Genomic DNA, 17,731 nt, shown 5'->3' with positions numbered 1-17,731 from the left:
TTTAAAATTCCTAAATGACATTTATGCAGCTTTTTATTTCATTTCTCCTACATTTCAATGTTCCTACTCAGCAACATGTAACTAACAAGACCCTACAGCGCCTTTACTGTGAATAAAAAAAAAAAAAAAAAAAAAGCCGGTTTAAACCTTAATTTGCCACTGATTGCCGGAGCCCAGTATTCACAATTCTCTTAAGTACCCCTTAACGCTCCGTTTTCACTCACAGTGAATGGCAAGACAAACATTGTTTAATACAGCCCGCTAACCGAATTATGTCATTGCCAGCATTCCATGCAATTAATGGCAGAGATAGATCTTTTGTGGTGATTCCAGAGCAATCTTTCTCAGGTTAGACAGCTGGTAAAATGGCAATCCAGCATCCTAAAGTCACTCATAGATGATACCAGACTATCAGCAAATTGTATTGTAGCCCACGTTGCTGCGTGTATTAATAAAGTAGGCAAGAAGTAACAGACAGTAGAACTTTCATTTCAATCGTCCAAAGACAAAGCGTTGATGAACTCTTCCTAGTTTAAAATAGGTAGAGTATTGCTTTTGGAAACCCATTTCATAATCTGTTTCACCATTAGGAAGCCCGCTGCAGGATTCCAGCTAAATTAACACATAGAAACCTATTGTTTATTTTATAGCTTTAAGCCAAAGTCCCTTGTGACTTCCCCTCCTGTATTAAAAAAAAACTTTACATTTGTACCTTAACAACTGCAGGGTTTGTTCTGATCCTGTGATTATGGTTTGCATGGTTGTGGGTACTGAGGCCACTGCATTCATTATAACTTAGCTGAGTGTTGGCTGGTGCCAGTAAGAGCTTCTTAAGCTAGAAACATATCAAGGAAGAGAGAAAGCAAGAAACGTTAGGCATCTTTTCAGCATTAGAATAAGCTGTTGAAATTTTAAACTTAAAATTAATTAATTTTAATTACAAAAATGAATTCACTCTAATCATAGCACACCTTAGCACAATAGCACTAAGGAAACATTTTTAGAAAGTAAGAAAAAGGGGCTTCCCTGGTGGCGCAGTGGTTGAGAATCCGCCCTGCCAATGCAGGGGACACGGGTTCGAGCCCTGTTCTGGGAAGATCCCACATGCCGCGGAGCAACTAGGCCCGTGAGCCACAACTCCTGAGCCTGCGCGTCTGGAGCCTGTGCTCCGCAACAGGAGAGGCCGCGATAGTGAGAGGCCCGCGCACCGCGATGAAGAGTGGCCCCCACTCGCCGCAACTAGAGAAAGCCCTCGCACAGAAACGAAGACCCAACACAGCCAAAGATAAATTAATTAATTAATTAAAAAAAAAAAAAAGAAATCAGAGTCTTAGGCAGCAAAGCCAATGACACTGGCACATGGAAAAACTGGGGAATACATATGTTACCATTGCTTATGAGATATTCTCCTCTAAACCAGAAATCTCGAAATGGAAAGGCATATAAGTAGGGTCTCCACAGGTTTACATGGAATGCTTTTAACATATAGAAACTTAGAGACGGGAGAGAAACAACACCTAAATGGCAGGCCAAAGCACACTATTAAAGTTTGCAGGATGGCATTCCATAATTTACATTGCATGCTTTTACATCAGATTTATGGCAAATGACAAATGGCTACCATAGCTGAGAAGGTAAACTGTGTCTTAGAACTAATAAAATCCTGGTCGAGTACTGCACTGAAAAGAAAATTCACTCTTCATTGCCAATAAATCTACTCTTCATTGCCTACCATAAATTTAGGTAACTTAGGTGGCAAATGTGCTATTATTTTCCAGTCTTCATAAGAATTATGGATCCAAAGCCTTGAAATACTGCATACTCTTTGATCTACCTTCTATTTCTAAAATAATATGCATGAGAATAAAACTACAAATATGTCAATTATCATACAATTTATGATGGTGAAAAAAAATAGGAAAAGGACTAAATATCCCCACCATAAGGGATTGCTTAATAAATTAGTTCATCTCCAAACAATAAAATACTATGCAACCATTCAAAATTATGTGTCTATTTAAAATTCATGAACATGTTCATGATATATCTTAAAACAAGAGATTTCGATAATTTTTGACACTAGAGATTATTTGAAATTACAGGTGAACTTTTTGTCTATTCTTTTTAGTTGTCTACATTTTCTAAGTTTCTAACCATAAACATCAATAATACTAAAAGATATAAAAACCTACAAAAGGTAGTTTTAAAAAACTGCAGTGAGACCACATGAAGACTGTATTATCAACATTTTTCAACACAGAACACAGAATTTGCAACTCTGAGTGTGCTTGGGGATTATTTTGGCATCAGTCTAAATGAAAACTCCAAACCTTATTGTTACTACATCATACCCACGCAGCGGGTAGCCAGAGGCAACTCCAATTCCTGTTAAACAGTAGGAAGGGTTCTTACTAGAGACGGCTCTTCTGTCTCCTGAGGCGGAGGGGTGCCATCAGGCATGGAGGAAGGACTGGCCTCATTCTCGGTGGTCACATCTCCATCTGTCAGTGCATCAAATGAGGGCAATCCGTCTTCATCCACAGGGAGACTGTCCAGTGTCTCTGTGAGGACTGCTAGCAAGTTTGCCTCATTCTCCTCATCTATCTTCTGCAAAAAACAATAAAAGAAGTCATGAGTTAGTTCACATTGGGAGATGAGTAATCTATTAATCAGCATAGACTGAATATGTTTACCCAAATGAATACGCGATACATGAAATTTGGAACGTCCGTGCCAGAACACAAGATCACGTCTTCCTTAAATTCCAAATCCTTTTTGGTCTGAATCACGCAATCAATTAATACCTTTAGTGTACCAATCTCTGATTGTTGAGCTGTCCAGTTTAGCTATTTATTGTGTCGGTGTTAACACTGCTAAATACGATTCTGTCTTGTTCACAGTCATTTTCCGTATATTTATGTCTTGTTTCCTTAACTAAAAGAGAAGATTTAGAGAATCTCAGGGCTTGAGAGCATTTTAATTATCATCTATTGCATCATCAGATATAGTGTTTCAATCTCCTGTACAGCATACCCACCAAAATGTTTAGATAACCCTCTGTTTGAACACCACCACAAACTGAAACTATACCAAGAAAAACTATACACTTCCATGGTTTCAATTATAATCTCATCTCTGAACACTCCACAGACATTTATTTCTCTCCCTGACATCTCTCCCAACTTTAGCCATAAATCTATAACTGCCTACTGGACATTTCTACCTGATAAGAGCTCCCTTATCTCAGAATCCAAACTGAGGACCTTTCGTGGAAAAAAACCCAAAAAACCAAAACCAAAACCAAAAAACTTGCTGTTTCTCTTGACTTTCTGGGTTTGGATAACAATTCTTCAGACCCTAAACTCTGGAACCACCTTGAGTTCTCTGTACCTGGCCAGTCATTAAGTAGAGCCTTACTTTGTAACATCTCTTGAATGCATTCATTTCTTGTGACCAGGGGTACTTTCTAGGGCAACGTCGCCTCTAACAGGGGCTCTTCCAAACATGGTTTAACTCATTTTCCCACCTGCCACACTCATTTCCACCAACACATCCTTGGAAAGCTCATCTTCAGTTATTCATTGCACAAATATTTTTGAACACCTACTGTATGTCAGGGCCATGCTAAGTGTTGGAGACACAAGGAGAAACAAGACAAAACTCTGCCCCTCTGAGAACCCACCAGGGGAAGGAAAGAATCTGTAAACAATGTATTATAAAAGAGAATATTCATTTATTTCAGCACTCTGTAAAAAAAACTCAAGATCTTCCAAACTGGAGCTTATACCCCTTGTCTATAGGTCAATGTGCTATATTCTTATGTACCTGGGCAACCAGTGCCAATGCGGGGCATACAGTATAGACAGTCATTGATTACTTGCTGAATAATTCATTGATCTGCATTTTTTTACCTAAAATATATGTTGTGTAGATCACTTTCTTTTCCTTCTTTTAGCACTTCATGTTGTCCAATCTGACCTACTTCATAAGTCATTTTTTTAAGTTCTGTACGCTATGACATTAACAATATCAGCTAAATTATCCCACGCAGATCCTATTACAAAATACACCTAAGCTGCTGACATCTAACGAAGTCAGCAGTGCCACACTTCCTTTCTCTCTAGCACTGAACTCCAGTTAATTGACCTGACAAAATTACAAGAATCACAGAATAAGACAGCTAATCAGAAAATCAAATTGTATTACTAGAGAAATTAGGCAGGCGTTTATCACGTATACATTCTATTTTCACATAAAAATTGCTTTCCCTTCTTACTGATGATTCTCCATCCAGGAGGAAAACTATGAACGTCTTTCTGTTTTGGGTTTAAGAAAGCAAGAAGAGCCATAGATACTCATGGTAGACTTTATTTGGCACTTTTAACATTTGTTTCCATCTCCCTAATGGCCCTGTACTTGACCTTGTGAGTCAAGTGGTTTGAGGCACACAGTGTGGAGTAACAATTCTAGGAGTTTTTAGACTCTAGTGTAGGTGGTAAACCCTAATCAGAAGGTGTGAAAGGGGGCTTCCCTGGTGGCGCAGTGGTTGAGAATCCGCCTGCCAATGCAGGGGACACGGGTTCGAGCCCTGGTCTGGGAAGATCCCACATGCCGCGGAGCAACTAGGCCCGTGAGCCACAATTGCTGAGCCTGTGCGTCTGGAGCCTGTGCTCCGCAACAAGAGAGGCCGCGATAGTGAGAGGCCCGCGCACCGCGATGAAGAGTGGCCCCCGCTTGCCACAGCTAGAGAAAGCCCTCGCACAGAAACGAAGACACAACACGGCCATAAATAAATAAAAAAGAAAGAAAGAAAGAAAGATAAAAGGGCACAAGGAAATCTTTAAAAAAAAAAAAAAGGTGTGAAATGTTAACTTCAAAATTGCACCACTTCCTTCCATAAATTGGTCAATCCTTTAAAATCCAAATTGCTCAATTCAATAATAAGACTTTATTGAGCATCCCCCTCACCCTCAACTCTTCTGGACTCTGTCCATGTAACCTTAATAATAAAGATACTGAAATAATTTGCTCCTATTTTCTGCAGAGGATCATAATCTGGTATCCAAAGATGCCAATCTCTCCCTTTTAATTTTGATTTCGATTCTCCCATGTACCAAAAACCAAATTCAGGTTATTAAACTATTCTGAATAAAAGTTATATTTAAATGAAATATATATTGTTTTAAATCATCTTAAAATAATATATATTTAAATGAAATATATATTATTTTAAATCATTTCAAAATCATCTCAAAATCTCAAAATCAGATTTACACTAATATAAGTATCCCCATATTGCCTAATAAATATAATCTTTGAAAATGACTCAAGCACACACATGCATGCTTACACACACACACACACACACACACACACACGCACAAGCACACGCACAAGCACTTTCAATAAGTTGGACATTTTTTCCAGGTATCCCAGTTTTCAGAAAGGCTTACTTCACTGAAGTTCAAAAAGAGCTCAGGAAAAATAGTTAAGCATGTTTACCAGTAAATGAGTAATTTTGTTTACTCCAATTTAAATTTTGCGTTTGGCTTCCCAGCAATACTACAAGCCCCTATTTGCTTTCAGTCACATAATACAATAGTGTCTTAGTTCTATCCCTAGTGTAAACAAACGACGATAATTCTAATCAAGTCAAAATGACAAAGAACACTTAAATTAACTAGTTTTCTTCAGTTCCTTTAATAAGCCTGGGTGAGTGTACACCAAATACAATGGCAGAAATACTGGAGCTTGATAATGTCATAATTAATTTACAAGGCTTGATTAAACCACCAACTATTTAAAGTCTCCTCTCTCCTGAAACCACCATGGGAGGGGAGGGTTTGTGGAATGGAAGACTGGCATTGTGGGGGGGGGGGGGGGAAGGAGGGAGGGGGAGGGGGAGGGGAAGGGGGATGGAGGAGGGGCAGGCTGGTCTTAAGTCAGTATGGAACAGTGGGACTGTAATCATTATTTACAGGCAGTGTCCATTAGAAATGATTATTAAACCTTTTTATTATCATCCTTGTATATGTGTGACTCAGAGAGGTGCTCCAAGACCATTTGTTTTAATAAAGTTGTTCTTGAATTACGGTAGAAACGAATGCTATGATTTCAAAATCTCTGTTTTCTTCCGTCATAGCAGACTGGGAAGAAAGTTTGATGACACTTCTGTGTTGAAGCTCAACAGATATTCGTACATGTAAAGTTGAGTGGACACTATCCCTCATTCTGACAATTTCAATTAATTTGGCATGAGTTTCAACAATCGAACACCCCAGAGAAGGCAACGCATGTGACCAAAAGAACTCAAACAATTAATGTCACTTTCCATTATTGCTTCGGTCCCAATTTACAGAGCAAATAAATGAAAGTCGCTGCAGACAAAGCCCACTGGCCTACTAACACATGTCTGTTCACAGGGCAGGGAAATACATGAGTCAGGAAAAATGCCATTGCAAGATAACCTTTCCAAGACTCGGCTCTGATACTGCTTTCTAATTGTTCAAAATTACTGTTTTTATAAAAATATACTAATTAGCTCCATGTAAGTTAGGAAAAGAAAAGCAGTGTGGTGAAAAAGAGAGAGCAGATCACCAACTGGGTGCTGATCTACAGCTACACAAATAGCTCGGTCTCCTCTGGGGGCAGAAAGGCAGAAGTAAGGTTGGGAAGCAGACAAGGAACATTTCCATGTGGAACTCTGTGGCTATCAAGCTGCATTTCCCACGATGGGTTTCAACCTTGGCCTCTCCTTACATAAAGGAAGTCCGCAGCTATTCTTCTGACCTAAATAAAGGTCCTTGTGACTGTAACACTTCAATCTCTAAGGGCTCTCCAGGAATAAAGAAGGCATGGCAACAAAAACTCACTCAAGGTGTAAAGAATTTCCAGTGACAGATACACATACATGTATACGAACAAACCACAATTCAGAATGTGCAACAAATCAGAAGCCATATCGTGTCCTTAATAAACGATAGTTCAGAACAGTCAATAAAACCAGAAGATTCATTACCTCTCTTTGGAACTGTCGGGTCCCTATATGAATTGCACTAAGTGTGATATAATTCAAAAGGTACAGTTGAAGGAAGGTAGATTCTGCCCCTTCACACACCCCAAGTCACCTCAAGATTGAAATCTGGGATCCAGTGTATAATATCTGGGCCTTGTTCCTTTGTGAGCAGTTGGCAAAACGATCTTCCAACCAGTTACACAAGGTGGGGTAGACAATGCATTCAACTCACCCAAATGCACCCAGAGTGAATACATCCACTAAATTAAGGAGGAGGTGAGGGACTCTGAGATGCTGACGCCTGAAGGGAGAAACACAGAGTGCAAAACTTCATGAGGTATCCCAAAGATTTTTAATGCAGACTATTCTGGAAGGACCATGCCCTGCTTATGATAGTAATTTTTTCCACATCTTGTAGAATTGCAATTATACTCTGCATCCCCAGATTCTTACACTCGCTTGATCTCTGTTTGATAAAAATAGTTTAATAGCCATTTAATCACAGCTTCATTATCTTAGCTCTCTTAATGCGAATTAGGCCAGGAGAATTCTTGCTTCCTCATTAGTCAAATCATCAATAAGAAGGAAACAGTGGGGTCTTCTTATCATTCATTAATCAGTTTCAATACCTTAGGGGCTGTTTACTCCGAGATCAATCTGTGTGAGAGGTCACTTAATCTCTGAGCCTCTATTTTTTTACTATGTAAAATTTCGAGTTGTTATCTGCCAAATTCCTATTACAGAATTTTTCTGCACTCATGAGTAATAAGGAGAAAAAAAAAGAGTTGATAAAGGCCTGAGAATTCTTAAAGAAGGTGCTCAATAAACATCTCCTGTGTATATGCCCATCATCTTGATTACCTGTATTTGAACTTCACTCTTTGAGCACGTTCTACCACCGACGCTTAGCACTGGGCCAGCTTCCTCCCAAATTCCCAGCATGCCTTGGGCTTCCTTCTTGCCCCATCCTGCTGATTTGGAAGCAGCTAATGCAGACAAAATTAACTCCTACTTTAAGTGAGGCCTAATTAAGAAGGGAATTCTGCTAGAGTAACATCTGGTAATGTATTCTGAAGCCAAATATAAATGACATTTTTGGATTATCCACTATATTGGATTATTTGTTCCAATAGACCCCACCAGGAGTTGAAATAAATAAATAAGAAAGTGAATTTTATGATAAATTCAGGGGCTCAAATAAGGAATACAATTGATCATAGGCGTCCCTTTCCTGAATCACCATATATAAAGTGCTGTACCACTGTTTCATGCACAAAAAGGCAAAAAACGTTTGCATGTATCAAGGTTGGTTTTGATGTATAAAGTTTGATTCAAGATTTGCAAGAAGCTGAATTCAAAATAAAGAAAATATTTTTCTTCTGAAATGAAATAAAAAATAACAATTCAGATTAAACCCCTGAAATAGAATTTGAGGTTTTTAGTTTTTTTAAAAAACCATTTTAATGAGGACAGATAACACTTCACTAATTGTTTATTGCACATGTCTGCTCTGAGTAGTCTGAGTCTTTGCTGAAGAGGTTGTTAAATATTTTGAATACTATTTTCAAACAATTCTTTTTCCTTCTTTCTTCTCTTTCTCTCCTTGAATGCTCTACAGTCCACTGTGGTTTTTCTTGTTTTGCTTACACCCAGACATGGGAAACAACAGCATGTCTGTCCACCTTCTCACACTCCAAATCGGGCAGAATCCCCACATGGCACTTCTTATAGGTTGCTAACTCCTACCCCATTCCATAGGAAGAGTCTCTAAAACACTCCACTAACTTTTTGCTTAGCATATGGAATAAAGGGCTTTGAAAATGGGACGGTCACTTGAAGGCAGAAAAAAAAAAAACAACTTAAGAAATCTCAAGCATATATGTCCAGCAGAAAAATAATCAAGACAATAAAGACCACCTTACATCATATCACACATTTCTTATAAAAAATACTTTTTCATCTATTCATTTCTTACAAATACCCCAAAAGTTAGCTTATCCCTCTACTTTATTCCCAGGAGAGATACAATGAGTACATTAGGTGCCACTGTATTTGCCCTGTCAGATGCCAGAGTTGCTGGTTGTACAATATAGTGGCTAACAGGAAGAAACAAATTTAAATTTCACTGTCTAGGCAACTCCCCATGAAACTATAGGCTACTTAAAATATCGTGTACATAAATGTGTCTACACACACCACACCCCTCAACACATACAAGTCTGCATTTCAAGGACATATTTGAAACAGAATCTATGGATATGTGCATCTCAATCTCTTGAGTGTATTCTACATATTCAATTGTCATTGACTGTGTAAGTGTATAATCAGTGCATGTATTCTTCCTCCCAGTTATCCACTCTAACTGAAGAAAGCAATGAACAAAAACTGAAGATAACTCCTGCAAAAATAAAATAAAATAAGGATCAAGCGGAAATAAATACAAGCAAAACTGAAGGATTCCCTCCATAGATATATTTACCTGCGGGAGTCCATTTAATTCCTGTTAATACTTACGCTCCTATTTAAGCAGGCATAAAATTTAGGTTCACATCTGCACTTAGGTTCTATACTAACTTATTAGCTTACATCACACACTCATGAGTTAATAAGCATGTCCTGAACATATGGAGTTCATTATTCTGAAGAGGTCACATGAGCCAAAAGTGTAAATACAGAAGTTCAAGAGAAAGGCCTAAGAAAATCCTGGTTGATGCACTCAAAATGAGCTAGTTAAGGGGTGGGCGGGGGAGATGTTTCATGTCTATTCCTCACACTATATAGAGGAAGCAACTGGGTTGTGTCATCAAACAGGAGGCTTAATAGACCTGAAAAGAGCCAGTAAGGCATTCCATTTGTCCTCAAGTTTAAACCAAGAGAGAAACTGGGCAGGTTATAAGAACACCAGACTGGAAGTCAAGAGAATGGATCCTAGTCCCATTTGGACCACCAGCTATCTGTATGGCTTAAGTCAAACAACTCAATTCCAGCTGCCCTGCACATGCTAGAATGGTCATTCTATAGGCTCCCAACTGGCTTCCTGTTTTCACCCTTGCCACTTGCCACCCCATCCCAATAGTCCATTTAGTCCATCCCAATAGTCCATCCCAATAGTCCATTCTCAACCCAGAAGACAGTGGTCCTGATAAACCTTGAGTCTTATCTTGCCTCAATTTTGACCACGCCCTCCATGGCTTCCCATGTCTCTAAGAGTAAGAGTCAAAGTTCTAAGAGTGACCTACCAGCCTAGGATCACCATATAATTTATCATCCAAGCCAGAACACTTTTGAGAGTGACTGGGAATAATCAACAATCAACCACTGGGGGCTTAACCCAGACTACTGCAGGCTAACTGAGATGCATTGTTGGTTGCCCTATATTAGACCTATAGCCTCTGATGCTCTCAACACCCCCATTTATCAGGCTGAATCCTTTCCAAACACTCTGAGCTCCTTACTAGATCACAAAAATGCCAGGCATTCCTCTGCCCCAAGGCTCTGCACCTGCTGTTTCCCCTTTCTAGAAGGCGCTTCTGCCAGAAGGCCACATGGCTTGCCCCCTTTATCCCCTTATTTACTCAGATGTTACCTTCTCAGTGAGACCCTCCTAACTACTCCAAACACAGTCTATCCACCTTCCTGGTTTATTTTTCCCTTTGAAACTTACTGCTTAACTGAAACTTAACTCAGTATATATTTTAATGACAATTGTTCATGGCCTGTGTAAAATAGAAGCCCTGCAAGGTCCATCTGATCGCTGGTTAAAACATGTGACATATAGTAGAAGCTTAATTAAAATGTATCAGTAATAACTAAAAAGTCTAACCAGTTCTAAGAATATAATGTGACTTTCCATCCTTTTGTTATTGCCACTGTTGTATCCTCTGTAATTCCCACCTCTTCTCACCCTCAGCAGATCTGTCTTGATAATAATGTTTATCTTAGGCTCTGATTTAGAATAGCTTCCATTCATTTCTCATGCATTTTCTGTAAATCCATCTTTTGTAAAGGAAGGGTTTGGGATGGGTCTTGTAAATGTAGAGATTTACTCTCACCAATTCTGGTGTTTGGAAAGATACTGGAATGCATTATTAAGCAATTAATTTGCAAATATCTCAAAAGAGCCAAGAGAAAAATCATGCCAGACCAGCTAACTATCTGTCCATGCAGGAGCATCAGGCTCACTAATCAAGAGAAAACAATTGACATAATCTATCTGGATTAGAGTGAGCTTCTTTATTTCATACCTTATAACATACTCGTCTACAAGCTGGGAATATATATTACTCTTAGCCAGAGGGTTTTTCAAACTGTGTTCCATGGAACCTTGGACATCAGTACAGTTACTACAAGGATTGATTGTAAATATTTTAGAATATAATATATTTTATATAATTGAATTCATATACAAATATAAATAATTTGCTTTTAGAAAGCAAAATGTACATTCAATTGTGTTATGTATCTTATCATAAACACAGTGGAGATCACCACTGCCTTAACCTGCCAAGTTGAATCATTTGGTGTTGGTCTCAAGATTTAAAAATATCTTGAGATGTGCACATGAGCAGTTTAAAACCTGAAGCCATTTACAAATACTCCTTTCTATGAGGCAGCGTTTTCTCCATCCACTTCAATCAAAACAAAGTACAAAATAATCAGTTGCTAAGATTGCTAAAACATACCAATCATTATCTTATAACCCAACTTCACTTTTTTATGTTCATTTAAATAGTATCAAAAATATTATGACATATAAATGTTATTTTGATTTAAAAAATAGTAAACATCAGCTGACCTTTACCGAGGGCTTCACACGTGCATGGTGCTGAGTTAATTTCTTTATGCATATTATTTCATTTAAACCACCATTAACCCTAGTAGTAGCCCCAAACTCATGTGGCTAATAAACAGAGTTGGATATCAAAACAGATACTTCTGATAAAAACTTGTTCTCCCTCCCTTTCTTTATATGTTGGGATTTTACGGAAGAAATTATTAGAACAAAAATGAAAGTGGGCATGGGCTAGTCTAATCTATATTCACATTTGGGGGGTACAAAATCAGTTGGAAAGACATGTCAGTTCATTATCAACAGGTAGGAACTAAGGTGAAGAAATATAGTTACATCCCATGAAGCAGAGTTGGCCTTCCATGTAGAAAGAGGCGGTTTCTCTGAGATTGCTTCTTACTATCTACAGCTGGCCCAGTGTTACTGCCTATCTTTAGTCCTACTGGGTGTGATTTTCTCTTCGATTAGAATGATCTCCCCTTTCCCCTTCATTTTTTTTCATATCTCTGACTCCCACCTCAAAGCCTATTATAAGTGGTCCTTCTTTAATGAAAAGTTTTTCAACAAATCCAACCCATACTGGTGTCTTCAAGACTTTATAATAGTAACCTGGATCCCTGGTTAGAAATACAGATTTCTGGATCCCACCACATACCACCAAATCAAAATATCTAGATCAGTGTTTCTCAGCTTTGGCACAATTGACATTTTGAATCAGATCATTCTTTGCTCTAGGGGGCTGCCCTGTGCCCTGTAGGTTGTTTCACAGCTTCCCTGACCACTACCTATTTAGATGCCTATAGCACCTCTCCAATTGTGACAACCAAAATTGTCTCCAGATATTGCCAAACATTTGCCAGGAGGCAAAACGTCCCCCATTTGAGAACAATTTCCCTAGAGAAACAGTCCAGGATTCTGTAGTTTTGATAAGCACACCAAGTGATTCTGATAATCATGCAAGTTTGGGTAAGTTGCTATTTTGTGCCTGTTGAGAAATGTATAAATCAAGTTAGAATATATGATTCCACGTATGCTAGATTGATCTCTTCTCACACATGCAATTCTAGTAGTGCCTAATAGTTATTAATAACATTTTTAATTTATTCTATGTGAAGGCTTATTTCTAATATCTTACATTAATGTGCCTAGGTGCTTTACAGCCTTACTCCCCGAATTTCTTTTGGATTAGTTCTACGGCATTTTACTCTTTTTATTACCAATCACTCTCCTCTTTCTTCAGCATTTTCTGACCATCATCATTATCGTAAAGTTCATTTTCGTTTTGTAGCCTATTTGATTAAATAGGCTAGATGCCAAATGATTCTTGAGGATTTTCTTCTATATACTTTCACAGAGTTCTTAAATATTTCTAGACTTCTTAAGATTTTTTTAAAGATCAAAAGCACATAAAAGCCTTGTAAGATTTTCATGTTCTTATGAAAGAGGCAGTGAGGCAAAATATAGATTCTGAAGTTAGATTGCCTGAGTTGGGATCCTGAATTCATCCTTACAAGGTATGTAACCTTCAGCAAGTTACTTAACCTCTCCGTGTCTCAGATTTCATGTCTGAGAAGTGTGTTATAATAATGACTTACAGGGACTTCCCTGGTGGTGCAGTGGTTAAGATTCTGCACCCCCAATTCAGGGGGCCCGGGTTCAATCCCTGGTCAGGGAACTAAATCCCACATGTATGCTGCAACTAAGAGTTCGCATGCCAAAACTAAGGAGCCACCCAGCACAACCAAATAAATAAATATTAAAAAAAATTTTTTTAATTAAAAAAATAAATAAAACTCTGGGCTTAATTTAAGAGAAAAATAATAAGACTTACATTGTAGGGTTATTTTGAGACTCAGTTGTGCTAATCCATGCATATCATGTAGAACAGTGCCTGATATATAGTAACGACTTATGTTTGCTATTATTAATATTATCATTATTATTGTCCTCATGCACTAGATTGAGTTCAAAATAACTGAGACCAAATACAAATTTGTTGAAAAAATAATATGAAGGAACACAGAGTAGACTTTGAGGTAGGGATAGAGTATAAACAAATGAAGGGAAACGGAAAGAACATTCTACTCAATAAAATGACACAGTATAGAGATTAGAAATGTGGCATCAAAATTATTAAATACACGAATGCTCAGAAATCCTTACAATTTGTATAAAGGTCATTGCCTACTTGTTACTTGTTAAGGCTGATATGTCCGAGTTAACAGGCATGGTTTGACATAATCCCTGGATGCTTGCATGTTTATTACATGAAGTGATCACCTGAAATCCATATCAAGCTGAACTTTGATATCTACACTTGACATACACTCGTGCACACACAGGCATAAATACCATATTTATGTGCATGTTTATAAATGTATGTTTTTATTACTTACACATATTTATTGAGTGACTACTACATGCTATAATCGTTTTTCTAGAAACTTACATTTTAGTTTGGTAGAGAGAAGATGGCAGACCTTCCAAAGATTAGACTAATATATACAGATATGTATAAATATATATATACATATATAATATATAAATAATATAGAGTATATATACATATTACACAGAGAGAGTACATATATATAGAGAGAGAATATATTTGGTTCATTTATATATATACATATATGTAATATATACATACATAGAGAGAGAGACAGAGACAAAATATTTGGAGTATATAGATAGACAAAGAATGGAATATATGTGTGTGTGTGTGTATATTTATAGTGTAAACGCATATATATACCGTATTGTGTGTGTGTGTGTGTGTGTGTGAGAGAGAGAGAGAGAGAGAGAGAGAGAGAAAGCATTTGAAGTAGCAAGCCATAATACCTGAGAAAGAAATATTTTAGGCAAAGGACAGAGTAAGTACAAAGGTCCTGAGGTACAAACTTGCAGTGAGTAAGATATTAATTTTTCCACGGTTTACATATTGGCAGAAGGGTGAGGGAGGTAATATTGAAAATATTTAACAAACATTCCACAAGAGCATTGATCAATCAGAACAGCAGCAGTAGGGCTTCAGAGAGGACGCTTACTCTAAATGACTCATAAAGTTTTACTTTTTTAAATTAGCAGATTATACTAACCCTGGGCATAAGCAATGTTTTTTAGATTGACTCTGTAAGAAACATTTGTAATAATTTTCCATTACAACTAATAAATTCTCTCTAAGATAGTACATTTTCTGCCCCAAAGAAGTGCTTAGAAGGCACCATTACAGAGGCCAATGCAAAGCTATTTGTTCCTAAAGACTTAGCACCACGAGCTATGTGTGCAAAACGTGCAGCTGCAGATGCCTGGCACCTGGATCCAGATGGTATATTAAGGCTGAGGACGCCAAGATGCAGGTGATGTCAAATGATCTGATTACTGCAATATTCTGACAATAGCATTAAAATGAGAGAAAACTGTCTCAAGGTAGTTAGAAGCTAATCAGAGGCAAGGCTGTCCTCTCTATGGGGCCATCTAGGGTGAAGGAAATCAAAGTGTACATCCTGATAATCCTCTGTGCCACTCCTGGCCTGTCCCCAAGAGAATAGGAGCCATTTAGATCCTGGGATTGGACCTTGGACTCCTTGAGCACCTTTCATTTTCCATTAAAGTGTTCCTGCACAGAGTAGTGGGTTGTCAATAAATACTTGCCAAATAAATACAATATGAGAAGTTCATCTTTTCAATGACTTTGTAGGTACATATTTCACATAGGTTTGGGTTTCCAAAGCATCTGAGTAAGTCTGCAATCTCCTAGGATTTAGAGATTGAGCTTCTCTTAATGCCAGACTGAGTGCAACCCTCCTGAAAAATCTTTAAATACTTTATACTGAATTCCTTCTGGATACAGAATCATTCATGATGGTCAGTGATTTATATGCATACCCAGTTAGCACGCACAGCAGTGTAGCCTAGGACATCCAGTTAGACAAAGTGGCTAATAACACCACAGGTAACATATTCAAAAGTGGCCTTGGTAACTGTATTTTTAAAAGTGTATGTGCCTTTAACAACATGGGAAATGACAAGAGAAGTACAAACCAAACTGGATACAAATTCGAGAGTTACAGAAAGGAGAAAACAAGCCTCACATAATGATAGAACATAGTAACAGAAATACCAAACAGTAAGAGCTAAAAGGGTCAACTCATCCAGCCACATGATTTTGGAGATTAGACGACTGACCCCCAGAGGGTTAAACAGACTTTCTCAAGGCCAATTAGTAACTGATCTAAATCTATACTTGTTTGTGGCCTATGGTTTCCTTATTTTTTCTACTATACTATGTTGTTTCCCAGGAGAATTAAAGGAAATAATAGCAAAGAATCTTTCTCATGCACTTGCCACTTTATTCTTTAGGCCTCAACATTGTTTAAAATATTGTAAATGGCAGTGTGTACATGTCAATCCCAAACTCCCTAACTATCCCTCCCCTCCCCATCCTTCCCCCCCTGGTAACCATAAGTTCCTTCTCTGAGTCTGTGAGTCTGTTTCTGTTTTGTAAATGAGTTCATTTGTATCCTTTCTTTTTAGATTCCACATGTAAGGGATATCATACATATTTCTCTTTCTCTGTAAACACTGCTATATTTAAGATGGATAACCAACAAGGACCTACTGTATAGCACAGGCAACTCTGCTCAATGTTATGTGGCAGCCTGGATGGGAGAGGAGTTTGGGGGAGAATGGATACGTGTATATGTATGGCTGAGTCGCTTCGCTGTGCACCTGAAACTATCACAACATTGTTAATCAGCTATACCCCAATATAAAATAGAAAGTTTAAAAAAATAAAAATAAAATATCGTAAATGGAAAGTTCCCGTTTCAGTCCTCTATAGAAATGCTGGACTACAATTAAGTTCTATGTCTGTGCTTTTCAATAGACCATAAGCTTCTTGGGAATAGGAATCATGATGTGCATGTCAAACTGAGTGTCAAAAAATGTTAACAAATATTTATTGAGTATCTACGAATGTGCCAGGCATTCTTGACAGTGGGAATATGAACAAAATAATTAAAAATGAACAAAGTAATTAAATGTCCCTGCCCTCACAGAGCTTATTCTAGCAAGGGAAGACAGATGATTAACAAAATAAATTACTGTAAATGAAGTAAACAATTGTGAGGAATAAATGACTAGATAAAATAATAAGAATTCCACTTTTATTCAAGAAAAGCCAAATATTTTTAAAAATCAGATTTATTTACAAAACAGGGCATGACTTTTCCTTAGAAAATATTTCATACTGGGATAACATCGAAACACTTAAACTATTGAAAATATAATTCTTAGTACAAAAATTTGACTCAAAGAAAAGTTTCCTGCTGTCTTTCACACAAAGTAAAAGGTATCTGTGAGTCTCAACTTTGGCTACATATTAGAATCACATGAGCATTTTAAAAAATATTTATGCTTGACACCCCGTATCCCCACCCCCAGAGCAACTAAATCAGTATCATTATCTTTGGAAGTAGGAGTTAGTATTTTTGTAAAGCTCCTCTGGCAGGATTCAGGAGCCAGGACTTAATGGTAGAGTCTTTGAGGGAAGGTGAAAATACTTGCTATGATCTATATTTCATGGGCTTTTCCATCAGTGCAGGCCAGTGTCCCACAGTGAGTCGCCCTGAATTCTCACATGTTCCACAGAATGTGGATGCTTCACCTTCATCCAGCGCACATCAAATCTGGCCCCTTTGCTAGGTGAGGCTTTCTTTCCTGGGTCCTGTTCTCATTTCAATTTCCCACTCAGACTAGGAGCTCAGAGTTTGACCTTTGAACCCCTGGGTTAGTTCTGTCAGTATCTCTCTCCAGCACTGGATCCTTCTTTAGTGCTCGTAAGTCCATCAAATAGATCTTTTTGGCATATGGCAGGGACAACCACCAGCCAAGAGCCTCATTGCTATGACTGCTGCCATCATACT

General features: G+C 37.9%; 1 protein-coding gene across 6 annotated transcripts in view; it reads right to left on the bottom strand.

The window, feature by feature from the left end:
• The window catches only part of PPARGC1A (PPARG coactivator 1 alpha), a 670,945-nt gene that overhangs the window by 38,112 nt on the left and 615,102 nt on the right, over positions 1-17,731 (bottom strand). For all 6 annotated transcript variants that reach the window (XM_057547094.1, XM_007187629.3, XM_007187632.2 and 3 more), the window contains 2 exons: positions 2,413-2,607; positions 713-835 (listed from right to left, as the gene is read on the bottom strand). In XM_057547094.1, the coding sequence (XP_057403077.1) occupies positions 713-835; positions 2,413-2,607 (318 nt within the window). The remainder of the gene's footprint in view (positions 1-712; positions 836-2,412; positions 2,608-17,731) is intronic.

This window comes from Balaenoptera acutorostrata, chromosome 5 (genome assembly GCF_949987535.1).
Source record: "Balaenoptera acutorostrata chromosome 5, mBalAcu1.1, whole genome shotgun sequence".
Lineage (NCBI taxonomy): Eukaryota > Metazoa > Chordata > Mammalia > Artiodactyla > Balaenopteridae > Balaenoptera > Balaenoptera acutorostrata.
Note: the sequence above shows the minus strand (reverse complement) of the source record. Positions and strands in the feature narration are given on the sequence as shown.